This window comes from Onthophagus taurus, chromosome 2, assembly GCF_036711975.1.
Source record: "Onthophagus taurus isolate NC chromosome 2, IU_Otau_3.0, whole genome shotgun sequence".
Taxonomy (NCBI): domain Eukaryota; kingdom Metazoa; phylum Arthropoda; class Insecta; order Coleoptera; family Scarabaeidae; genus Onthophagus; species Onthophagus taurus.
Window position 1 is genome coordinate 5058528 of NC_091967.1, and position 26543 is coordinate 5085070.

Here is a 26543-nt window from a genome sequence, read left to right on the forward strand (position 1 = left end):
CATAACTTCATTAATATTGAAGATAAATATGTCGTGTTTGTACTCATTTTAAAGGATTTTTAATGAAGATTACAAATATGTCAAAATTGAGGTTGACATTTTAAACCTGAAGTTAGTTATCATATAATATAAGTTTTATAATCGAAATTAATCTAGTGTTAGCCACTTTTTCGCACTTTCTTTTTATTTTTAAAGTGTTATTAAGTGTTATTAAAAAAAAATTGTCGATTTTTAAGCCACATGATGAGTTTCTTAATATTTCTGTTGTTAAAAAAGAGCGTTCTTAAATTTTAACCTCTAAACTTGTAACACTTCGTCCTTAATTTCATTTTACAACTTTTTAAACTTTAATTTTGTAAATTAGTATTTTTGATGTGATCTTTTTTAACAAAAGAAAAAGAAATATTAAGAAACTTGTTTGTAAAATGGATAGTATGAGGGATGTTAATCTATTTGAAGAGTCTCTGAAGATGGCCAAGGGCCGAAACTAGTTAGACTTAAATTCTATATAAAATAGAAACCAGTTTAAAAGTACAAAATCAAACTCTAGATCATTTTCTTCGAAAATTTTTACACGAAGTATCATTTTTTGACTCTAATATTTGTTATTAAATTTATGCCACGACTTACAGAAACGTCCTGTATAATCGTAAAACGACTGACCAAGCGGATTCTGTGCTTATGATGGCTGTCATCAGTGTTCTGTGATAAAATATAATGTCTTATATTTTTAAAGAGATGAAAACGAAAATCCCGTTTTTCTCAACATTGTTCATTTGTCGCTTAGTCAAGTCCAATTAATATATTAATGCAGTAAAATGCAACATAGCGTAACTACCCAATGCCTGGGGTAGTTTTGCAAAGGAAAAATTTTGCTTGGAAAAGGTTTTAAGAGACGTGCAGCTAAACCAGAATGTTTTACACTTGCAGTGTTACTAGAAGACCTAAAACTAGAATCATTCGGGTTTAGCCGTCTTGAGAGACGTGCGGCTAAATCCGAATGTTTCTAGTTTTAGGTCTAATGCTAGTTCTAGTGACAGTAGTAGTAGTTAGCGCTAGTTAGCATAAGATGTTGCATATTTTTATTTAACTAACACTAGACGTAGAACTAGAAACATTCGTAGAACTGTTAGTTCTAGTTTTACACTAGCTATGTTACTATACCTAGAGCTAGAATCATTTGGGTTTAGCCGCAAGTCTCTAAAGACGGCTAAACCCGAATGATTCTAGTTCTTGGTCTAGCGCTGCATAACAATTAAAAGTAGGTCTAGTGTTAGTTCTAGTTTTAGCTCAATAAAAATATGTAACATAGTAATATTTTATGCTAACTAGCGTTACCAACCACCTGCCAACCGTCTTAACACGTTGACTGCCATGAGAAGCGTAACTTGATGCACGGCAAAATTTCCACAACAGCCACGAGAAGCACCAGTTGATTCTCATGAGTATTTAATTTTAATTTGTTCCGGCCAGAATGGATAGACTTTCAGTGACTATTGCAGGAGTCAACGTGTTAAGAGATATACCGCTAAACAGAATGGTTCTAGTTCTAGGTCTAGTGTTAGTTCTAGTGTAAGTCTACTTTTATGTTATTCATCAATTATATATTTTCATATATTGCAACTTAAGTAAAATTCATTGCATATAAAAATTCTTGATATACGAGTTTTAGATTTTGCGCAATAAATTTAACGTTAGGCCATCGACTTTAGCGCAGAGTATATGTGTGTGTGTGCTTTGTGGGTTCGTTCGCGTACGTTTCCGTGTGTGTATGTCGCGCACGTTCTTGCGACCAGAGAGTCATTGTTTAGTTTGGAAAGCGGGCATTAGTCAACATAATAGATCGATTGGGCAACGCCGCATTCCAAGCCGCGTTATATCACATTTTCTAGCGCCGGAGCCATCAGTCAATGCGGTTCCGATTGCGTTACGAACGACGGTATTTAAATGCCAACCACGCGGCCCCGCTTGTGCTCCTTTAAAAAAAAACACCGACAACACACAGCGACCGAGAGAACCCGGAGTCTTTCGCTATAAACGAAATCGTATATGGAAACAGTTCATAAATATTTCAATATTTCACTTTATAACTTTGCTTATATGATATTCCTGAAGATAAACTCAAATTCGAAATCAGTAAATCTATTTCCAGCAAAAAGTCATTAAATAACGGGTAATAAAATAAATAGAGATTTGATACAGTGACAATTACAAAGAGAAAATAATAAAGATTTACAGTTTAAAAATAGCGTTTTCACCACATTACAAGATTTTATTGGTTTAAAGACAAGTTAAATGGTACCTTACTCGATCTAAAGAAAAATAACGCAACAAAACCGCAAAAAACGCGAGAGATATAAGGTAGTAAAAACGTATAAAGGAAAGAAATGGAAATAAAAAAATGATGTCTTCTCCTAAAAGCGCTACCGAAGAAAATTTTTGTTATTATTGTTCGACGACGACGTGTAGTTATTACGTAAAGGGTTAACGCCCGCGTTAAACATAATGGCACGATCATTTCTAATCGAAACGAACGAAACTTCTCCAAGGCGATTTTCCGGAACGCCTTTAACGGAATACGAATGGACATTCTCGCGTGTTGAGCGCGATTTATCTGGCTACAGCGATTCGATGTCCCTTTCTAAATTCTTTCGGTAAAGATGGAAACATACATTGGAAGGTGTGGTTTTATATTTCAAATCATTAAAAAAAATCAATAACTAACTTGTATTAGGCTATTTAAGATTACTAACTTACCACAGATGAGTGCTAGACCAAAGAGGTCGGTATCGAGCATTCCCTGTTGGGCGAAGTGATGACATGTTTGCTGGTAAAGTTCGCGAACCCTGCTCTTAACTTGTACGATAAAGTAGAGCGTTTGCTGGTGCAGCAGGTGGAGCGCCAAGAAGCGGGCCGCCGGTGGTAGCGTTGCTACGGGGCTGCACGCGGCCAATGGGGCGCTCACCGTACACAAGCCGGGGCGCATGACCCGCGCATCTCAAATGGGGGGCTCTTCTCGCTCACCTAAATACCAAATAAACATAAACATCGTTTTATGATACAATAATTTTAATTACTACTATTAATTTTAATATGTCACTTTAAAATTAGTAATAGAAATAAACAGATGGCGCTATCTCACATATAATTTGACAAATACATAAAATACTCTATAGACCTAGATTTTAATTGGAAGTCGTATAAAAAATAAATCTCTCCCAGAGATTTTATCAATTAAAAACATCATCATTATAATACCATATAAGAAATGACATATATTTTTAACTACTTAAACTTTCACTAATTGATAAACTAACATTAATTAACTTTGAGGACTTTTAAAGAAAAAATAAATTATAATCAAGAAATGAGAATTGAATACGTGCTCAACGACTCAACGTTGTTCGGTAAACCATTAAATAGTATAAAATTAAGTTCGATTCGTTGGCAAGAATAACTTTAAATAAATCAGTCGTAATACTTGTATCTGTGGATTTTTACTAACAACTTAAACATAACAGTAAACTGTTACAATACTTATGACTCTAAGAGGAACGATAAAGATTGTGGTTAGGAATGATGTTGAAGATGATGCTAAAGGATGTGAAAAATGTCGAATCAGATACTGCTGGAAATTGAATATTGGAAACTGTTTGGGAGGATGTTGAGAGATGTCCCAAAAAAATTTGACTATAATATCTAGAATGGTATAATAAGGGCTCAAATTTGACTGCTGTCTAAGACGAGGTTGAATCCCGTCTACAATGATGTTAACTGTTATCAGGGGCAATATTGTATATTATAATGATATTGGGAGATGTCCAGGTTGATATTAAGAGATATCAAAAGCAACAATGATTGTTGCAGAGAACAATGTTGAGCGCTACCAGGGATTATGCCTAGAACGATTTGAACTATTAATATTAAGATATGATTTGGAAGCAACTGGTAGGTTGTTGGGAGATGTCAAAGACAACAATGAGTGTTGTTAAAAACAATGTTGGGGGCTACCAAGAATGATATTTTCTTTATATTTACTGTTATCAAATAAACAACATTGGGAGATGTTTAGGAGAATATTTTTATTAGATTTTGTTTAGATGTAATGATTTTCTAGTGATAAAGAGAAAATCCCCATAATGTTAAAATTGAGTACTTTTGTTATCAAAATCGATTATTACTCAAAAATTAATTGTGATGGAGATAAGTTTTTTTGAAATTAATTGTTTATTATGAACTAAAAAGACATCATCCATAAACAGATTTGGTTTAGTTATAATGATTTTCTAGTGATAAAGAAAAAATCACCAAAATGTCAAAATTGAGTACTTTTGGTATTAAAATAGATCATAACTCAAAAATGAAAGGTGATGGTGAAAAGTTTATTTGAAATAAATTGTTTATTATGAACTAAAAAACATCATCCATAAACAAATTTAGTTTAGGTATAACGATTTTTTAGTGATAAAGAAAAAATCACCAAAATGTTAAAATTAAGTACTTTTGGTATTAAAATAGATCATAACTCAAAAATTAAAGGTGATGGAGAAAAGTATACTTCAAATAAATTGTTTATTATGAACTAAAAGGACATTACTCATAAACAGATTTGGTTTAGTTATAATGATTTTCTAATGATAAAGAGAAAATCACCGAAATATCAAAATTGAGTACTTTTGGTATTAAAATTGATCATAACTCAAGGATGAAAGGTGATGGAGAAAAGTTTTTTAGGAATAAGTTGTTTATTGTCAACTAAGAAGACATCATCCATAAACAAATTTAGTTTAGATGTAATGATTTTCAAGTGATAAAGAGAAAATCCCCAAAATGTTAAAATTGGGTACTTTTGGTGTTAAAATCGATAATAACTCAAGAATGAAAGGCGATGGAGAAAAGATGAAGAAAACCTTGTCGTCAAATAACTTTATAACTTTGTCGTCAAGTTTGACGTACAATTTATAGCCAACTACTAAATTTTCAGGGATTATGCCTAGAACGATTTGAACTATTAATATTAAGATATGATTGGAAGCAACTGGTAGGTTGTTGGGAGATGTCAAAGACAACAATGAGTGTTGTTAAAAACAATGTTGGGGGCTACCAAGAATGATATTTTCTTTATATTTACTGTTATCAAATAAACAACATTGGGAGATGTTTAGGAGAATATTACTAGTTGGGTTGGGTTACAAGAGATGATATTGAGTGCCAGCTACATTGAGAGTTGGGTTGGATCTGATTACACACCCAGAAAACTATATTGTTAGTAAAATTTTTTTATTAATAAATTATTCTTTTAAGAGAACACATCATCAGAAAAAAATTTCACGTGTCTACAACAAATTCTACTAAACTAAAATAAACGTATAGTGGGCGAATGAATTAACACCATTCAACGTTTTGTTTCCACAAGAACCTACACATTTAAAACCGATCGTACGTATTTCGAATTAATAAAGTCAACATAAATCTTCGCCGCTGCGTAGATTTCACTGTTTTTGTAATGTACACATCGTATCTTTTAAAGGTTATTTACGTTTACACATATTTGTCGCCAACGTTTATTTATATGCTCATTCCTGTATGTGTTCAAACCAATTATAAATTTTTTATTAACATATTATGGTTAATTGTAGAATCTCTTACTTTTAAAATTGACCATGAATCGTATGGTGTTAAAATAAAATGAAACAGGAAGTTATTATCTGTTACTGTGGTGTTTAATTAAAAAGTTTTTACGATCAAATAATAATAGAATTTCTATTTTAATTAAAGGTTAATTATTATAATAAATATAGGTATTGAGAAAAAAAAATGATTAACTGGCGACAATAATAATAATAAGTACTTAATTTAACTATCAATCATAACGGTCAATAATATGTTTAACGAGCTGTAACAATTTTCTTCTATCAATAAATAATTAGTTTCAGTTATTTATTGTATTTATGTGTTCAATCTGCGACGTCTCAATGTCGCAAATTTAATAGCTTAACGTTTATACATTTTTTTTTACTTAATTGGAATCAAAACATTTAACCAATTAAAAAAATTGCGGGTTTAATTGTAAAAACTTATTTCTAAGACAATTGCATCTGAATAAAGCTGTAAATTTGGTCTTTGCTAACAAACTTGGGGATTAATTAAAATTATAGTGACGTAGTCATTTAAATCAATATGTCATAGGATTCCGTAACGTTACAAAGAAGAGACGGACCACCACCGGTCACTTTTGCTTATTTGCGAATTGAATATTCATGAGATTGTTACTTGTTGCTTTAATAGCCTCTCTACAGTTTACACACTCCAAGCGAAGACCACAAAAAAAGATATTTTCTAGATCGCAGCGAATAATTAAAAAAGGAAAGAATTTTAAATTATATATTTCTTTAGTTTTAACACATTTGCATACTTGATCACTTAGGTTGTATGCTTTAATAATTACTAAATTAATCACTCAATGTAAAACAGTTTACAAGTACTAAGGATTAACGTTTCTTTTTGTTCGATTCGTTTACTTCATGAATCAGCAGATTATTAATTTTAATTAAACTCTAAATTAATGAATACGAAACTATTCCTTTTATTGATTCTTTTATTTCGAATTTGTTTCATTAATATTTAATAAGGAAAAATAAAATAAAAATTTCATTACAAAATACTACTATGTATATAATTATGCGGAGTGATTCCAACGTTTTAAATAACATGTTAAAATATATAAATCAAAATATACAGGGTGATTCACATAAGAACCGACACAGAGCAAGGACATGTAGAGGACAATAAATTAAGATGATTTAACGCAACTTATCTCTATACCAAGTTGGGTCTTAAATTTTTAAAACAATGAATATCTTCGTAATACATTAAGCTAGAAAAACCAAATTTGGTATACGTTATGAGTGTACCGAGGGTATTAATTGGTAGCAAGTTGAGACCAATTGAGGCATTTCAAAGGGTTGTTTAAGGGTTATGATTCCCTAAATTTTGACAGATTTTTTTAACCTTTTTGTGGATTTAATACATTATTACCTCATTTCATGTGGAATTTAATTCTAAAACTTTTTTTACTCTTACTATTTTTTAAAAAACATTGTCGTTTTCATAAAAAACTCAAAAAACTAAAGACGCGAATCTTGTTAATGCTAATTAAAATCATCGAAAATTCAGTAGTCGGCTGTGAAATTGTACGTAATTTGAGAAATAAACTGTTTATTATGAGCTAAAAAGACATCATCCATAAACCAATTTAGTTTAGGCATAATAATTTTCTAGTGATAAAGAGAAAATCCCCAAAATGTCAAAATTAAGTACTTTTGGTTTTAAAATCGATCATAACTCAAGAATGAAAGGTGATGACGAAAAGTTTTTTAGGAATAAATTGTTTATTATGAACTAAAAAGATATTATTGATAAACAGATTTTGTTTAGATGTAATGATTTTCTAGTGATAAAGAGAAAATCCCCATAATGTTAAAATTGAGTACTTTTGTTATCAAAATCGATCATTACTCAAAAATTAATTGTGAGGGAGATAAGTTTTTTTGAAATTAATTGTTTATTATGAACTAAAAAGACATCATCCATAAACAGATTTGGTTTAGTTATAATGATTTTCTAGTGATAAAGAAAAAATCACCAAAATGTCACAATTGAGTACTTTTGGTATTAAAATAGATCATAACTCAAAAATGAAAGGTGATGGTGAAAAGTTTATTTGAAATAAATTGTTTATTATGAACTAAAAAACATCATCCATAAACAAATTTAGTTTAGGTATAACGATTTTTTAGTGATAAAGAAAAAATCACCAAAATGTTAAAATTAAGTACTTTTGGTATTAAAATAGATCATAACTCAAAAATTAAAGGTGATGGAGAAAAGTATACTTCAAATAAATTGTTTATTATGAACTAAAAGGACATTACTCATAAACAGATTTGGTTTAGTTATAATGATTTTCTAATGACAAAGAGAAAATCACCAAAATATCAAAATTGAGTACTTTTGGTATTAAAATTAATCATAACTCAAGGATGAAAGGTGATGGAGAAAAGTTTTTTAGGAATAAGTTGTTTATTGTCAACTAAGAAGACATCATCCATAAACAAATTTAGTTTAGATGTAATGATTTTCAAGTGATAAAGAGAAAATCCCCAAAATGTCAAAATTGGGTACTTTTGGTGTTGAAATCGATAATAACTCAAGAATGAAAGGCGATGGAGAAAAGATGAAGAAAACCTTGTCGTCAAATAACTTTATAACTTTGTCGTCAAGTTTGACGTACAATTTCATAGCCAACTACTAAATTTTCTCTTATTTTAAGTAACATTACGAAATACGTGTCTTTAGTTATTTACGTTTTTTATGAAAACGACAAAGTTTTTTAAAAAATAATAAGTTTTAGAATTAAATTCCACATGAAATGAAGTAGTAATGTATTAAATCCGCCAAAAGTTTAAAAAATTTATCCAAATTTAGGGTACCATCACCCTTAATCAATCCTATGAAATGCCTTAATTGAGTTCAATTTGCTACCAATTAATACCTGTGGTACACTCATAACGTATACCAAATTTGGTTTTTCTAGCTTAATGTATTACCAAGATATTGAACTTTTTAAAAATTTAAGAGCCAACTCTGAAGGCCTGTAACTCCTGAGGTGTACAACTTAGTATAGAGGTAAGTTACGTTAAATCATCTTAATTTATTGTCCTCTACATGTCCCTGCTCTGTGTCGGTTCTTATGTGAATCACCCTGTATATCATTTCCTCTAATTAATGGTGTTACAAAATAATTACACTTTAAATTGACTTTAAATTGATTGAAAAGATTTCCTTGAAATAAATTTTATGGGAATCATTTGAAAGTTTCTGGAAACACAAAAAAAATCCATGGAGATGCATAACATCAAGAAATTTTTGTTAATCTTTAGTAATACTTGAAAATCTCCATAAATATCTTTGTGTCCTAATATATTTTTCAGAAACACCTTGATATTTGAAATAGTAATCTTGAAATCCTTTGGAAACAATTAGAAACTTTTGAGAATCGTTAAGAATCCCTCAATATCTTTGCTAAATCGGATACAATCCCTAAAAATCCTTTGAAATTCCTCCATTCCCCTAGATGCCCTTGAAAACACTAAGAAACTGTTTTGAAACCCTTGAAAATGTTTTGTTAATTTCCAGCAATTCCCAGAACTCCCTGATATGTTTTAATATCCTGAATATTATTATAGTAACCATTATATCGATTTTGGTGGAACTGGCTTTTACCTAGAAAACCCTCCACATCTCATAAGAATAAAGCAGAACATCCAAGAACAAGTCAAAACAAAATACATCAAATGCACGCAACCTAATCTTTATTAGCTAGCAAATGAATCACCTCAAAACTCTCCTTAACATTCCCAACACTCTTATTAATCTCCCTCCTATATATTTCACATATTGCATCTGGGTTAGAGTTGCTAATGTGGACCAAATGGGAGAAGTTCTATATACATGGGTGTAATTTGCTTTGGATTCAAAGCTGGTAGGAGTGCGAAGAACGTGATAATTAAGGTAATGGATATTGTTGCTGGATCGTTTTTCTGATTGATTTGATATTAGCGTATGCAAGATTATTTTAGAGATAATAAAGTAGTAATTCAATTGGAGCAACGGTGGTTATCTTGGATGATAGGTTGGCAATCGCGGAGATTACCACTTACTCTAATAGATGTAGTCATTTAATGATATGCTTAATGGTAGAACAGGTTTTTGAAGACTTTTGTCTTAATATTTTCGCAATTCTCGGTATTGTTAGACCCCAGCGAATGATATGCTGATTACCCAAGCAGTTGGGGTTGTGTGTTCCAATAAACAAGAAAACAAAGGAATTCAGGGCATCATATGAAACAACACATAATCAGAGAAACGACTTCTAGAAAGACCTCTAAAGAGATGACATCAATACCTCAAAAGAATTGATAATTAGGAAATTACAGGCCTAAGGTCTACAAAATGTGGAATAAGAAGTCCTAGAAGGGAGTTGAACAGATAGAAAAGGTGTACTTTTGTTATTCAACGTTGAATAATATCGTTACTGAGTGGTAGATTTTGCTAAATTGGTTTTAGATTTCTTTTTCAGTAAGTGAGTTCAAATAATTTATACCTTATTAAGTACTAGATATAAATCAGCTTCAAAACCGGTTACTCAAATTATTTGATTTGCAAATTAACCGCATTTTATGTTTGACGGTCTCGATTGTAGCGCCTCGGCCTCAAGAAACCTCGACAACTAGATAATTACGTCATTAAAACACATCTTCATGGTTTGTACATACAATAACCGATGTTTTCCATTAAAGACATATTAATTAATTGAACTATAAATAATAATAGAGTTTATTTAGTTTAGTATAAAAAACCCAAAAGAAAATAAACTATAGTTTTAATTATATAAATTTTTTAACGTAAGTCTTTACAATACCGTTTTTATAGCGCTTGTTGTTGAATGAAAGTTGTAATAACTCATATTATAATCCATGAAACAACTAAGTAATTGCATAGATTATAGATATTATTTACAAAGTACATTAAAATTGTATTCATGACGTATATACGCACGTGTTAGTCGTTAACGGCGATTTAAATGTATTTTACTGATAACGTATTCTCAAATAAAAACAAATTTTTATTTTTGATTTATTTAGAATTTTATGTTATATGATTGAATTTGTTGGGATAAAGGCGAAAATTGTAAAAGAATAGAAAAAAAAGTGGGTGATTACGGTTTTAGTAACAGGACTGGATGTGTGTTCTCGTTTTCACGAGAAGCCAATTTAAAACGAAGCACACGTTTAAATTTTTTTTAAACTAAAAGAAATAAAAATACAAGAACCGTACCATGTGTTTTGATTAAGAATCCAAAATCACTCGGAATTGCGTACCCATGATGTCTCATTAACTGGGTCCCGACGATGAAACAAACATACTTCCGGTGCGGAATCAATCACAAGATCACACACTGCAGTCAGGTCGTCTCGAGGGGCGCGATGTTTAGCGTTTTAAATTCTAAACCGTAACTTAATCGGCCGATTAAAAAGTAAATAAATAAAATTGGAAGAAAAATTTAAATTAACAACAATTTTATGTGTAACGAAGACGACTTAGGAGAAGAAATAGAGAAGGGTTTTGGGTGTTTCGTGGGGCGCACGTGTCTCACCGCCTCTCAAACATCAGTCCCGTACACCGGCGTTGATATTTTTCAACTAAACTCTCCAGCCTTCAATTCTAGCGCGGTCAGGTACACTCTTAAGTAAAACATCGTTGGAATGCCAGCGGACCAAACGCGTAGTGGTCGAGATGCGGCGAGTGGGGCGCGCCATGTTAACGATTCAACTGGCTCGTAGGTGTATACAGTCCGGGTGAGAATTTTTCCGATTGCGACGGTATGCGAGCCGCATTTTTACGATTGCGCCGACCCAAGTTACAGACTGTACCGGACTCAGGTGTGTTTGGACGTCCCGCACAGAGGCTACATTCCGACGTTGCCGTCGTTTTCTTCGACGGCGACGTCACGACGCCACCCGTCGTCAATATATTCATTCCATATTTTCTCCAGATAATAACAATCATATTTTAAAATTTAATTCTCAATAAAAATACACTATTTCATTAATTTCTTTCGTGGCGCCAACTAAATTCATTCCAATTAAATTATATATATCCATTCGATTCGCTATGTTATAATTGTATCTATCTTTATCGAACTCGTTTTCCCCCGAAGCTCCAAAAGCAACATTTTGGAATTTTTCTTTTCATTTCCTACTGATATATCTGTGTAAAAGGAAATCTCATATAACTTTATGTTCTTACAAGTAATAATCATATTATGACCACCTTTACAGCTTAATCGCAAATTATCCAATTTCGACTTGATCCAAAAATGTTAATAAATAGAAATTAAAAAAATCCATTCCTTTTTTTATCTTAATTTTTTTGTACTCCATTTGCGCCCTTTAAAGTACAATTTCGTGTCGGCGTTTTTGTTTACGCCGCGCCGGATGATGTATTTCTTTAAATATGCTCGTTAAACGACCGACGCGCGGTGAAGAACTTATCCTTGCATTCCACCGCGATGTGGCATCCCGAAAACGAGCCGCAAGTCATTGAGATTTTTCCAGGAGACGGAATTTTATCCGACTAAATGCTGACCGCAATAGGAATGGGAGGTTATACGCTCTTAGATTCGATATCTTTTTTCACATTCTTAACAACAAACAATTTTTAAACGTTAACTTAATATACCATCTTCATTTTTAATAACAAAATTTTAATTCAATAATTGCAGTATTCCTTAGAATTTGTGTTGTTTCTTCTTGGAAATATCTTGATACGCTATAATTGAATTAATTTAATTCTAATTAAAACATACATATATGGACAGAAATCTTACATCTCATCAACTTTTAAGCTCACCGTATCGCCCTCTTTCATCTCTTTGTATTAAAGAGCACAGAAATCTGTTCGAAATGCTCTTCTTTTTTGTTATATTGAATTATCTTCCTAAAATTAATTAAATTTTATAATTATATGAAAAATTGTAAATTTTTGACGTTTCATATGTCAATTTCTAAAAAGTAATGCCACCTTAAATTGAAAAAAATTATATTTATGGTAATTTAGATTTAAAAGTGTCTCAATACGCAACACTTAAAGTATTTTAACTCCTTAACGCACAAGCCTTGCAATTTTTGATTTAAAAAAAATTTATATTAAGGAGTTAATTAATTTTGTTAAGATTCAATTTTTATGTGCGCCATCTATCCGTAACAATCAATATTTCGCGTGAAATTAGATAAGATATGATATTTATTTATTTATTTTTCATTTCAATTAAAAACTATTTCATTAAATTAAATTTTAATTACTTTGATTTAACATTTTGATGTAATTTAAAAATAAATTCTATTTTACCGTCAATTAATGACATTAAAACATAACCTACAAAAATAACTGATTTGTCAAAACTTAAAATTTTATTACCACTTTTTTTTTAAATATTACATTACAAGATATATTAATTTAGATTTAATAATGGTTGGTGTTGGAAGACCCTACCTGCCGCATGAAGAAAAACAAATCGTTGAATACATATTTGATCATCAAGGTTGTGCCCGATTGAAAGGTAACACTTTTTGGAAGGAAATGGAACCACACATGACCAATCGTACTTGGCAATCATTAAAAGAACATTTTCGTAAAAAGATTTATCCAAAAATAAATTTTCCACGATTTGGATTAACAAGGGAACAAATTAATGAGATTCAGATGTGTTATGATACAAAACGAAAGATTAATCAAAATGAAACTGATCAACCACATGCATTGCCAGATTTTTATGATGAAGATAATATGTAGTTTAATAAATAATATTTTTTTTGTAATTTTATAGATTATTTTGCTTATAAGCTGTACTTTTTAAGTAGTAATAAATTATTTCTTAGTACAATAGGAATTAAATTTTAAATCCTTAATCATTTAATTAGTCATTTTTAGATTTTCAAATAATTGTAGGAAAAATTGATAAAAGAAAACAAAATTAAATAACAGTATCCTTATCTTTTTTATAAAATTAAAAGGGCAAATATCTACATAATGTAATATTCTTACAAGACTAGTATAATTAATTCTAATTCTGTAACTGCTGTAAAGTATCACAAGTATCCATCATAAGTGATGCTAATTCATACTCAATTTGATCTTCATTAAAGCACCTCAAACAATTTGATATTAAAGACTGTATTTTTGGTAATGTACTAGGCGCGCACCAATCAGAATCCTTAAACAAAAATAAATTAAATTTTATACAAAATTACTTTTACAAGTAATGTTCCTACCAATGTACTAATATATTGAGTAACTGCTGTACTAAATGCGGTAATTTTTTCCCCTAAAACTTCAGATAAAGACAATTGATGCTGTAAACGTTTTCCAACAACTTTTAATAATTCAGGACCTAATTTTCCCAAATCAGTAACAGCTAAAATTAATTCTTCACCAAGACTATCAAAACCGTTAATGTAAAGATGCGTTACTTGATACTGTCTTAATTTATCAACCTCCAAATTCCATAATCTTGCTAATTTTATACATCGACCCATCCATGTTATATGATCAGTAAAATAAATATTATCGTCCGAAACCGTTATAGTTTCTATTGTTGCTAAAATTAATTTCATTAAAAAATTCATCCGAGAATTATTCGTTTTCGATTCGGATTTATGCCAAGATATTTCAACTTTTTGTTGCAAATCAATAAAACATAACGGTATCACTAACGGATCAAATAAGTTATTAATAAATTTGGTGTGTTTAATTTGAAATGTTGTCATCATGTATAAACACATACTTATTTGATAGTGTAATAATACTAAGTCGTAATTTGCGTTGGAATGATTCAAAGCTAATTTTGATAGAGGTAGTGTCGTTTCTTCTTCCCAAATTGGTTCGTGATGTAATATTAAATCCTCAGATTCATCGGATTTTTCTAAAGAAATAATGAAACCGTCGAAAAATTCCGTACCAATTTTTGTAAGTTGAGTTATTTGGGTGTCGCTTAACGCCGTATCTTGGCGACATAAACGTTCTTTGGGTAATTTTCCAACTTTATTGATCAATTTACAAACGATTTCAAATAATTGTTTTAAATGGGTGTTCCAAAAAATTTGATAAACTCCCGTTTTAAATTTTGGATTTTTTATTTCCGAGATGCAGCGAATACAAGCTTCTAAAAGATTAATTTTTTCAAGATCTCGTTGCCAAAATATCGCATATTCCCAACACATATTCGCTAAAAGAACATCCGATTCTAAACTATAAGGAAATTGCTTTTTTAAAATGTTAAATTGTTCAAAAATTTTCTCTGACTTAACACGATTATAATCTTCTTCGGAAATACCATAAATTTCAACGTAATTTATATTATCTTTACTTTGATTTTCATCAAAACTATTTAAATTAATAATTTGGTCATTTAACGGTAATAATCTCGGATTTAATCCACTTGAAGTTAACCATTTCGCAACCAATTCACTAACAGATCCTTTCCCCCTTTGCAAAACATACTTTAAACTAATCACTTCTTTTTCATGTTTCAAAATCGGAACGTCGCCAACACTTTTATTCTTTTCATTCGATAAAATTATATTTAACAAAGAAACGTCCTCTAATTTACCAATTAATAAAATCCATTCGCACGCTTCTTTCGAAAGATCTTCCCACACTTCAAAATCATCTTCACTTTTCTCTAATCGCACTTCATCTTCAATTCTTTGAGCAACATTTTTACATATTATGGCAGCCATTAACGCAGGAAATGAACGCGAAGAATTCATTAATATACTACGAATTGTTGCCCAAAATGGAGATATTTGATTATAATCTACAACTACTTCGGTACTAATCGCGTTTTCAGCCAATGCGTATACAATTGAGCTGAAATTTTCCATTTGATTTTCTAGGTTTATATCAATGTTTAATGCTCGATTTTCCCAATAAACAAGAAGAAGGTGGAATAAGTCATCTATTAAAATTCTTGATGATTTGAGATTTATCTTAATTAAAAAAAAACTCGTTATTATTTACATTTTATAGGTGACATCATATTTTAAAACTAATTTGGAAAATTTGACGAGCTGGCGACAAAGAGTGGAAGGAGTCATGGGACTGGAAGATTTGATGGATGTGGTGAGGGACGCATTCTGGGAAGGAAATGGTGGAATGGAAAGTGCAGGTAGGCAAGGAGAATATTAAAGCAGTGGCGGAGACGAGAGGTTCTGCTGGACAGTTACAAGGAGGCGAGAAGAAGGTACAAAGAAAAGGGAGTTGAGGTTGAGGAAGGCAGCAAAAGAAGGGAAGTAAGAGAGCAGTGGAGAGATATAGGGAAATCAGCCTACTCAACCCTTCATACCAGATTTATGCGAAGATACTGCTAGGAAGATTGGAGGAAGAGATTGAGATGTTGCCGGATGGACAGGCAGATATTAAGAAGGGTAGAGGGGCGATTGCTAAATTTTGCATCTTAAAACATCTGGTGAATAGAGAGTTGGACAAGAAGGGAGGGAAGTTGTATGCCATAAATTTGAAGGCGGCATTCGATAAGGTGGATATGGAGAAGTTGTGGGAGAAGATGAAGAGGAGGGAGTCACGGAGGAGCTGAGGAGGAGGGTAAAGGTGATATACAAGGAAATGAGCCTAGAGTTAGAGTAGCGAAAGCGATGACCGTTTTGGACAGGGAGGGGTCTGAAACAGGGGTGTCCACTGAACCCTAGCCTTTTTGCTCTGTATACGGCGGATTTGGAAGGCAGGTTGGAGAAGGGGTAAATGGGAGGAGTGAGGGAGAAAGGTTCACGTGCTAGCGTACGCGGATGACATGGCGGTTAGGTTGGGTTGTGGCGAAAATAAGACAGTTGGTGAGACACTTAAAGAGGTATTTCAGGGCGAAGGGGTTGGAGGTAAATGCAGCAAAGACAAAGATGATGAAGTTTTGCAAAGGGGGAAAAAGAAAGAGGGTGGACATAGCTGGGGTAAAGGTTCTGGGAGGATACCAAGGAGGGAGTACATGTGAGGGAGATTGCTAAAAGGGCGATTAAGGTGATGGGGCAGGTCTGGGGAAAGATTATGTTTGATGTGTTGGTGGGGAGTGCAATGATGTACGGGGGTGGAAGTTTACGGAATGGAAGAGACAGGATATTTTGGAGAACGTACAGAATCGGTACTGGAGGTGGGTTCTGAGTCTGGCGAGAGAAACACCGGGGTGTGTTGTGAGGGAGGAAGTGAAGGTGGATGAAATGAGGGTAGAGGCGGGCAGAAGAGCAGTTAAATATGAAGAAATGATAGATAGAAGACCATACTGCGGGATCCAGGGGGAGTATTGGAAGGAGGTTAGGGAAGGGAAGATTAGATATGGTAAAGGAGAGGCAATATTATAAAAGGACGGGTTATTTGGAGACAGAGGTAAATAACAAAAGAAGGGAAGGGGCGATGACGTGGGGAGAGGTACGTCCAAAGACAGGAGAGAAGGGCGCAGATAAGAGAAGGAAGATACAATGAAAGATATGGGGACATAATGACGGAGGGTTTTCCAAAATACTTGATGAAGGGAGTGAGGAAAGGAAGAGGCTGGTAGCCAGATTCCGTTGTGGTAATGAGGAGAGAGCGAACAGATAGTGGGCGGACGATGTGGAGAGTTGGTGTCGGCTGTGCAGAGCGAGCTGAGAGAAGAGGAAAGGAACCGTAGGCAGTATCTGGAAGAGGGGGGAGAAAGCTGGGGATAGATGAGGGAGGTGGTTATTAGGGGAAGTTGAATTTGGTTTGTCATATACAGGGTGTCTCACGTAACTGGTTCGTAACGTCCGGTCTACCGGAAGTAGACCATAACTTCGTTATTTTAAATAAGACGCTAAGGTTTTTATTGCACCGTTTAATTGTACGTAAAAAATATGTTGACTTTCATAAAAATTATTCGTTTATTCAAAAAAGCTCTAAATTGGCACGATTACTCTTTAGATGCTGTCAAATAGATTGTCATTTATTGTATCTGAGTATCTTACACAGGTTGGTCAAAAATTGTATTATTGTTTCTCCATATTTAATGGAGCGAAAGTCGAAAATTTAAATGGAATTGTAGTTTGTCTCATATTAAGAAATTTGTTAAAACATGCACGAAATGCATGTTTTCTTATTAGAAAGCTATGAAATTTTGACAGTTTTTGGTCCATGTTTGACAGTCAATGAACATCATGGCAGACTATTCCAACGCCGGTATTTGAATTTATTTTGTATTGATGGCGAATGTAATAAATTTGTGGACAGTACGCGTCGAACACTTAACGAGAGATGCCTCAAAAACCTAACGCCCATCACAAGGTAAAATTTCAAAAAATTGATAAAGATTTTCTTAGTTTTGGACATATTGAGACCAAAAGAAACCGCATATTTCCGGTCACCAGTGATTCAAATTCAAGTTAATAACAAATTTATATTGTAAATTTATATTTTTATCCAAATCTAATTTTTGTCATTAATTTTTTCTTTTAATTGTTTCATTTATTTGATCTTCTGTTTATTATTTTTGGTAAGTAAAAGCTAGTAAACTAAAAGATTATTAATCGTAGCTAATTAATAGAAATAAATTAAAAAAAACTATCAAAATGTCATGGCGTTCTAATAAAAATACAAACGATTTCCTGTATTTCCTGCATGTTTTGATAAATTGTACTAATATGAGAGAAACTACAATAAATAGGTATAAAAATGTTTATAGATAAATTGTAGATAATAAAATTCGCTTTCAGGTAGGATAATAAAATATGGGGCGTTCCATTTAAAATTTTCAACTTTTTTGCGGTTGAATATGGAGAAACGGTAATACAATTTTTGACAACCCTGTATAAGATACTCTGATACAATAAATGACAATCTATTTGACAGCATCTAAAGAGTAATCGTGCCAATTTAGAGCTTTTTTGAATGAACGTTGGCTGGGATATGGGGTTTTAAGGAACATGGTGAAATTTGCCAAAAAAAAACTTACAATCAAAATAACTCGAAAACGAAAGACGCTAGGTACCAATTACTTTTATGAAAGTCAACATATTTTTTTACGTACAATTAAAAGGTGTAAGAAAAACTATAGCATTCCATTTAAAATAACGAAATTATGGTCTCCAAAAACATACGTAAGGCAAAAAGAGAGTCTTGGAGGAGGTTCTGTGAGGGAGTGAAAGACACACCCAGCAGTGCAAGAATTCACAAGATTCTCGCTAGAGATCCGGCACTACCCCTGGGCTCACTTAGGCGGCCTGACGATAGTTTTACGGACTCTAGCAGAGCCTCGTTGGAGCTTCTCATGCAGACTCACTTCCCAGGAAGCCTGATGATGAGGGCCGATAATGCCACAGCGGGCTATTCCTGCAAGGCAAAGCGCCCCTCAAATACGGATTGGAGTGTGGCTAGAAAAGTCGTCACTTACACATCCGTGGACCAGGCAATTCAAACGTTTAAGCCGTTCAAATCGCCTGGAGAAGACAATATCTTTCCTGCTTTGTTACAGCAGGGGAGGTCTTTGTTGTTGCCAATTTTGGTAAAAATTTTCAGAGCGAGTGTCGCCTGGTAGTATGTGCCGGCAGAATGGACTAAGGTACGGGTATCTTACATACCCAAAGCGGGCCGTTCGGTCGCTACTCCTAATGCCTTTCGACCCATCAGCCTAACGTCATTTCTGCTGAAAACCCTTGAAAAAGTTCTGGAACGGTATATCCGTACGGTGCCATTGGTATCTGGTCCACTGAGTCGCCACCAGTATGCTTATCAAGCGGGAAAATCAGCAGAATTGGCTCTACACAACTTAGTTGGTAGAGTATCCAGGACGCTGCAGGATAAAGAAATCTTGGTTTGTGCGTTTCTGGATATAGAGGGAGCGTTTAACAACGCAATACCACAATCTCTTGAAAGAGCCGCTCTTGACAGGGGAGTGGAAGCAACTATAGCGGGTTGGATCCGCAATATGCTAGATAGTAGAATAGTTTCTACTTCACTCCACGGTGATACGATACGCTTCAGGCCGGGAGGTAGCTGCCAGCAGGGAGGGGTGTTATCTCCCCTGCTTTGGTCCATCCTAGTTGACGATCTGATTGCGATAGTCGAAGCCGTTGGTGTGGAAATACAAGCTTATGCTGATGACATTGTCGTTATGGTCAAAGGAACCTGTTTGCCGAGGATATCTAAAGTCCTCCAGGTGACCCGAGATACCATTTGCGCTTGGTGTAAGGGAGAGAACCTCTCAATAAACCCGCAAAAGACAATTGTTGTGCCCTTCACCAGGAAGCGAAAGTTGGATGGATTAATCCGCCCAACTATCCAAGGTGAAGAAATTCCTTTCTCAAAGGAAGTCAAATATCTAGGAGTAATCCTAGACAAAACCCTGTCATGGAATGGACATTTGCAGGGAGTTTTGCACAAAGCTAGACTATCCTTGTGGACTTGTTGTAGTCTTTGTGGAAAAAGTTGGGGTTTTAACCCATGAAAGACTGTACTGGCGCTATGTGACTGTGGTTAGACCTATGATCACATACGGAGCAGCAGCCTGGTATAGGAAAGTCCGACAGACTTCAGTTATCAGTAAACTTTCACGAATTCAACGAGTAGCTGGATTGGCAATCTCTGGTGCGATAGGCACAACGCCAACTCTAGCAATGGAGGTTCTGCTTGGCCTATCTCCTCTGCATTTGCATATAGAGAAAGTGGCTAGAACAACCATTTACAGATTTAAGCAATATGCTCAAAACTGTTCCGACATGTCCTACCAATGGGCTGCGGAAGACATTATAAGCACTGATACTGTGCTATCAATGCCGTCAGATTTGGCGGTATCACTATCAGTGATTAATGCTCGATACCAGATTGTACTGCCTGAGCGGCAGTCCTGGATCGAAAATGAAAATTCTCTGGTTCGGGCAGACATTTGCTTGTACACAGATGGATCAAAAACGCCTGAAGGGGTAGGAGCAGGAGTATACTGCCAGACACCTCGAATTAAGCAAGCCTACAGCCTGGGTACGTACTGTACTGTATTCCAGGCGGAAGTATTTGCTATTGACATGGGTACTAAAATCCTTCTTGAAAGAGGGGTGAAGAACATGACAGTACGAATTTTCTCAGACAGTCAAGCCGCTCTCCAGGCGCTGCAAGCCGTGAAAACGGTGTCGGCTCTGGTTAATGATTGTAAGAGAACATTAAACACACTGAGTTGTGATAACAGAGTCTCTCTGATCTGGGTCCCGGGTCACTCTGGGGTTGCTGGCAATGAAGCGGCAGATAAGCTAGCACGAGATGGCAGCGCTGAAGCGTTTGTGGGACCGGAACCAGCAGTTGGTGTATCATTTGCGATGGCCAAATATAGGATTGGACTGTGGGCTGAAGAGAGACTTCGCCTACTGTGGACCAGTTCTCCTGGAATGAGACATGCTAAGGTGTTTATTAACATCGCCACTGTCAAACCCGGGAATATTTTAGGACTTGCCAGTAGTAGCATAAAAGTTCTAATGGGTGTTTTTACTGGGCACTGCCGATTAAAAGCACACCTCAACTTGTTGGGTTTAGCCGACGATGTTGAATGCCGACTATGTGCGGAGGAAGCAGAGACGGTTGAGCATGTTTTATGCCACTGCCCTGCCGTTAACCGTATCAGATTCTCGATTTTTGGGTCGCAGTTTATCTCCTCAAAAGATCTGAATGACCTTTCGCCGAGCAAGGTATTAATGTTCGTTAAGAGCATTGGACTGCACGGTGAAATTTGATAATGATATCTATCGGGGTACAATAGATCCTTAGGGTCGCGGTGCAAGGTTGATCCGCCTACCCGATATGTATTCTATGTAATGTAATGTAATGTAATGGTCTACTTCCGGTAAACCGGAAGTGACAGCCATCTTGAAAATATTTTAGATCGAAAGTTCCAAATAGTGGAACCTAAAAAAGTTCTAATGAACTAGTTACGTGGGACACCCTGTATTATCATGGAAAAGATTGTAAATTTTTAGTTGACAAAAAAAAACTCTTTACATACATATTTATACATATTTTAAAACTATAAACGGAATTGGTGATGATAAAGATCCAGAGCTTGACAAATAGTGGTGGTGATTGATATTTTTAAAATATGACATCACAGCTAATTGTTTGGTTATAACTTACCTTTAAAATAGAAGAATCAAAATGATGTAAAACATATTTTTCAAAAATAACCTTAGCAGTTTGAAAAATTAACGTTTCCTCAACATCCGTTTTTAAAGATATATGCTCGATATCGTTTAAGTTAAAAATTTTAATAAAATTACTTAAAATATCATGCCCATTATCTTGAAAGCTCACTTTTAACACTGGACTTTTAAAATTATTAATCGTACTCAAATCTAATAATTTTTGTAAATTCGCCATATCTTTTTCGCTTAAAACTCGTGTTGTATCGACAACTTTTCCTGAAGACACATTATTTCCATTATTATCTTCATCGTTATTATTATGAACGAACACAAAAAAATTCACTAAAGAACATAAATTCTCGCAAAGAATCTTGAGAGATTTTAAATCTGGTTCTAATTCCGCTACATTATTAACGCTGATTTTTTCAATAAAATAATTGCAACATTTAAAAATAATTTCCGGAAACGTCGATTTATTATTACTTAAAAACTCAATCAATTGAAGCTTTACTTCCGCCGTTTTTAACTCTGAACAAGTATTAAAACACTCCGTCAATAATTCTTCTTCGTTATAATTCCCCGTTTTCGCAAATTGTTTTAATCTTTTATACAAATGCATATCTCGCGCTCGTTTACTATTACTTTCAGATAACGCGAAATGAAACGGAATTATAATTTCTTTTATAGAACCATCAGGATCGATAAACGTTGTCGCATATTGACAAATAAATCTCGATTTCGACATCGATTGAAATCCCATTAAACCATAATTCGCGTAAAGTAATTTGCTATTTTTCGAAGCGGTAAATGTCGCTATCTTCGTGCCTAATTGGGTTAAGAATATTTCTAAAGTTCCTTTTTTGGGTGAATAAATTATTAGGAATAAAGCGATCGCTTTTGTACGAGATTTTGATTTTCTTTCATCAGGGACTTGAATGAATGCACATTGAGCTTCACGGTAACCTTTAAATATTCTTAATGCAATCCCTTTATGGGTATCTACTAAAATAACTCTTCCTAAACTATCAGAAATTGCAGCTAATTTTTTATCAGGCGATAAAATAACATTTGTTGCAACTCGACGTAAATCACAAAGACCAAATCTACAGGCCATTGATTCTGATGGCAGTAATGTTACTGAAGATTGCTTATCTACGGTAGTTTTTGTACCAGTAAGCCATCCTCTAATTTAAAATTAAATTATAATCAAAAATTTGTTTTCTTAGACACCTTTTGTTACTTACGGTAAAGCAGATTTAACTTTATTAGCTAAAGCTTTTGCTACATCACTTAAAACAGGTTGAGCTCCCCCTTCTAATGCATAATGAAAACCAACATATGGTTTATTACCAACTCCAATAACCAAGTTATTATTAGGTGGTACAGCCCTATACTTTGTATCAAATCCACCACAAGTAGAAGCTGTTAAAAGATGATCAAAAGTGTTTGATAAATCTAACCCAACAACAGAAGCATCAGCAACATTATTTTGTTCGACAAAACCCCACTTTTTTGGATTCATCGCTATATTCAAAGCCTCTGAAGGTGATGATATATTTTTAACTCCTTTAGCCAAATAACTTCTGCAGTTTCTTAGTGTTACAAATAAATTTTGACCATTAATAACACAAATGTTAGTTGAATATTGAACATAAATTTCTTCTGGTTTTAAATCTCCTGTAATATCCGGTCTGGGACTATGTTGAGATTGACATTTAATGCTGATTACAGCTTCATTATGAAATTGTTCTTCTAATAAAAGCATGCAATCTTCTGTGTAAAATCGAATATAACCCGATTGAAATCCCACAGCTATACATGTCCAATCGGGCCCTACCTAGAATTACATTAATTTTAATTTCATCAATTTTACTTTAAATTAATAGCTTACCTGTGAACTAGTTTGTCCATGTGACACAACTGGCAAACACAAAACGGACGTAATAACATCATTTTGATCATTCTTCAAAGAACAAGAATCATAAAAATTTGTTAAAGAACTACCAGCGTCCCATTTTCCAGTCAAAACAAGCAGTCGTTTATCATGCGCGAGTATTAAAAGATCTCCGCACGGCGATAAAGAAATTTCGCACGAATTTAACCAATTTTCGCCCCCTTTTCAGTAAATAAAAGTTGATCAGACCAAATTTGATTCTTAAACAATATGGTACATACCGTTTGTCGATTCGAATGGAAACAATATTGTTCTTATATCTAATTGATTTACTATGTTTGCACTTAATTTTATTTGGCAAGCCATAATAAATTTTACGGTTGACAAACTATTTTTAACATATTTTCAAGGATTTCATAAACAATGCAAGAATACTATTTTGGCTATTTTGACATTAATGACAGATGTTTAGGGAAACGTTCAAAAATAATATAAATGTAAATTATTAAATTAATTGAATTAATAAATTATAATGTTTTATAATGTGATTGATTATATAAAAATGTTTTTTATAAAAAGTAAATAATCATCGAAAAAACATCCGGATCCATTCCGATATTAAATTTGAATAATTTATTTTAAATCATTCATAAATAAGTATGAAACGGTTATTATTTCATAAATAGACCAATAAACTATGTAATTAAACATAAATAATTTATTATTTAAACAAAATTTATTTTTATTGTATTTGATTGACAGTTGTAGTAACATGTGTCACCGTTAGATAACGCCACATAACATAGCCTATAATTTATGCAGCTCACTCTTAACTATTTTTTAATCAAACGGGGGTGTTTTATTACTTTATTCTACAAAATTGGCTTCACTTTACGCTAAAGTAAGTTCTAAATCGTCTAACAATCAATTACCAACAATACATTCATCATTTTAATTAATTTTAATCAGTTACAAAACTCATTTTCAATTTCACAATGTGACAGTACAACTTTTTAAATATTTATTTATACATTCAATTTATTTATCAATTTCAGTATATTCACTTAAAATTTGCAATTTGTAACCTTCATCATGTCCGAGTTGATAAGCACTTTGGTTGACATGGGTTTCAGCGAAGCTAAAGCGTACGTAAAAATTGTATTATTTTATTGTTACTTTATTGATTTTTTATTTTTAATAGTAAACTAGCTATAGAAAAAACGGGTAGTACAGATATACAAGAAGTAATGGAGTGGATATTAAGCAATAAAGAAGAACCTGATGACCATCGAGAAACTCCCGAAGCTGGTGAGGTTCCTGATTCAATTTCAACACAAGAAATTGTAAAAAAAGAAGAGGAAGAAGAGCAGGTTCAAGCGGCGAAATCAATTAAATGTGAAGAATGTGGGAAACTATTTAAAACTCAAGAAGAAGTTGAGTTCCATGCTGTTAAATTTGGCCATGGAAAATTTAGTGAATCTATGGATGAAAAGAAACCGTTATCTGAAGAAGAGAAAAAGGAGCAACTAGCTCGTATTGAAGCAAAGCTAAAACAACGTAGGTTAGAACGTGAAGCGAGAGAAAAACAAGAAGAATTAGAAAGAGAAAAGAATCGAATTCGATCTGGTAAAGAAATGTTGGAGGCAAAAAAACGACATGAAGAAATGGAAATTAAAAAGATTGTGGAACAACGTAAAAAAGAGAAGGAAGAGGAACGTTTAGCAAAACAGAGAATAAGAGAACAAATCGAGCAAGATAAATTGGCTAGGAAAGCTAAATTTGGGGGACAAGTTGAGACTCCTGCTGTAATACCTCAAACCCAGCCAATTACTCAAGCCACACCAACTCAACAAAATTACACAGATGTTCGATTACAAATTCGATTAACAAATGGGGGCACTTTAACACAAACTTTTAAAGCCACTGAACCTCTACAAGCTGTTAGGTTATACATTGAACTGAATCGTACTGATACTACCGGGCCCTTTTCATTAATGACTAATTACCCAAGGAAGATTTTTGAAGCGGAAGATTATGAAAAACCTTTAAGCTTATTGGGTAAATAAAAAATAAACGATTTAATTTTTGTATAAATTTTTTTATTTTTAGGTTTAGCACCGTCCGCTGTTATTATAGTATCCAAAGTTCAATAATTAGTCATTGGGGAAAATTAAGAAATTTCGTCCTTAATTAAAAAAATTGTTTTTTTACGCATATTTATATAAAAAAATATAAGACAACTTTACTAAAAGTGCTTATAACTATACATGTTTGTAATTTTGACGCATTTAGAAGATATGGAAATATAAATAACTTACTAAAATAAAGCTTTGTTTTTATTTTATTTTTAATTACCAATACTTATGTACAATACAGATTTTTTTAATAATTTTAAATAATAATTTCAGTATCGCCTAATTCTTCATCAGATGGTAACTGAATTTTCTTGGGATCAACCAAGTTTGCATCAACCAAAGGTAATCCTAATTTCTCCCTACGACGCAATTCCAAAAATGCTTCCCTTTGACTCCAATCTCTCAAGTTATAATCTGGTGTATAAGCCCAGAAGAAACCCCCGAAAACTAAACAAAGTGTTACCGAAAAGAAGAATGTTGAATGCATTCCCCTTCGATCCTCCGCTTCATCTTTTCGATCAAAACCATAGGACACCCAATTCTTGGTCGTCACAGACGTAGTCGACTTAGATTCAGCATCAACTGTAGCTGTATCGCTGTTCTTTTTTGATGTCGATATGCATCTTTTGTTTATTGTAGGCAAAACTCTTCGAACAATTGAATTTTGAAGGCGAATTACGGCCGCCATCGCTTTTGATCTCTTTTTAAGAAAGTTTTAGAGGTTAGGTTATGTTGGTTATGTCACCTTTTAAA

The 26543-nt window shown here is 33.4% G+C and overlaps 4 protein-coding genes across 4 annotated transcripts in view; 1 reads left to right on the plus strand and 3 right to left on the minus strand.

Annotated features, from left to right (window-relative positions):
* Positions 1-11394, minus strand: part of LOC111427565 (FERM domain containing expanded) — a 28541-nt gene extending 17147 nt beyond the window's left edge. Inside the window, exons 1-2 of the mRNA XM_023062773.2 lie at positions 10900-11394; positions 2758-3024 (exon numbers count right to left, since the gene is read on the minus strand). Of these exons, the coding sequence (XP_022918541.1) occupies positions 2758-2986 (229 nt within the window). The 5' untranslated portion in view covers positions 2987-3024; positions 10900-11394. The remainder of the gene's footprint in view (positions 1-2757; positions 3025-10899) is intronic.
* A 2208-nt stretch (positions 11395-13602) lies between these two features.
* Rab3-GA (Rab3 GTPase activating protein) lies at positions 13603-24111 on the minus strand. Its single transcript, XM_023062064.2, has 6 exons — positions 23937-24111; positions 23653-23876; positions 23006-23598; positions 21754-22945; positions 13896-15611; positions 13603-13837 (listed from the first exon to the last, which is right to left on the minus strand). The coding sequence occupies exons 1-6, from the start codon at positions 24019-24021 to the stop codon at positions 13688-13690; spliced, it is 3960 nt and encodes a 1319-aa protein (XP_022917832.2). The 5' UTR covers positions 24022-24111; the 3' UTR covers positions 13603-13687.
* Positions 24112-24419: 308 nt separating this feature from the next.
* Positions 24420-25982, plus strand: LOC111427150 (UBX domain-containing protein 1). Its single transcript, XM_023062145.2, has 4 exons — positions 24420-24556; positions 24711-24800; positions 24857-25713; positions 25765-25982. The coding sequence occupies exons 2-4, from the start codon at positions 24748-24750 to the stop codon at positions 25806-25808; spliced, it is 954 nt and encodes a 317-aa protein (XP_022917913.1). The 5' UTR covers positions 24420-24556; positions 24711-24747; the 3' UTR covers positions 25809-25982.
* On the minus strand, positions 25979-26540 carry LOC111427152 (NADH dehydrogenase [ubiquinone] 1 beta subcomplex subunit NP15.6). The gene has a single exon (XM_023062148.2). The coding sequence runs from the start codon at positions 26476-26478 to the stop codon at positions 26047-26049; it is 432 nt and encodes a 143-aa protein (XP_022917916.1). The 5' UTR covers positions 26479-26540; the 3' UTR covers positions 25979-26046.
* Between the last annotated feature and the right edge of the window lie 3 nt (positions 26541-26543).

What these genes read in the sequence shown, in the direction of transcription:
- Rab3-GA (XM_023062064.2), bottom strand. Translation starts at nt 24,021, where the DNA reads ATGGCTTGCCAAATAAAATTAAGTGCAAACATAGTAAATCAATTAGAT. An exon ending in TCCATTCGAATCGACAAACG is followed by an intron (nt 23,877 to 23,936) that starts GTATGTACCATA and finishes TTTACTGAAAAG; the next exon opens with GGGGCGAAAATTGGTTAAAT. An exon ending in AAAGTTAAATCTGCTTTACC is followed by an intron (nt 22,946 to 23,005) that starts GTAAGTAACAAA and finishes ATTTTAAATTAG; the next exon opens with AGGATGGCTTACTGGTACAA.
- LOC111427150 (XM_023062145.2), top strand. Translation starts at nt 24,748, where the DNA reads ATGTCCGAGTTGATAAGCACTTTGGTTGACATGGGTTTCAGCGAAGCT. An exon ending in GGTTTCAGCGAAGCTAAAGC is followed by an intron (nt 24,801 to 24,856) that starts GTACGTAAAAAT and finishes TATTTTTAATAG; the next exon opens with TAAACTAGCTATAGAAAAAA. An exon ending in AAAACCTTTAAGCTTATTGG is followed by an intron (nt 25,714 to 25,764) that starts GTAAATAAAAAA and finishes TTTTATTTTTAG; the next exon opens with GTTTAGCACCGTCCGCTGTT.
- LOC111427152 (XM_023062148.2), bottom strand. Translation starts at nt 26,478, where the DNA reads ATGGCGGCCGTAATTCGCCTTCAAAATTCAATTGTTCGAAGAGTTTTG.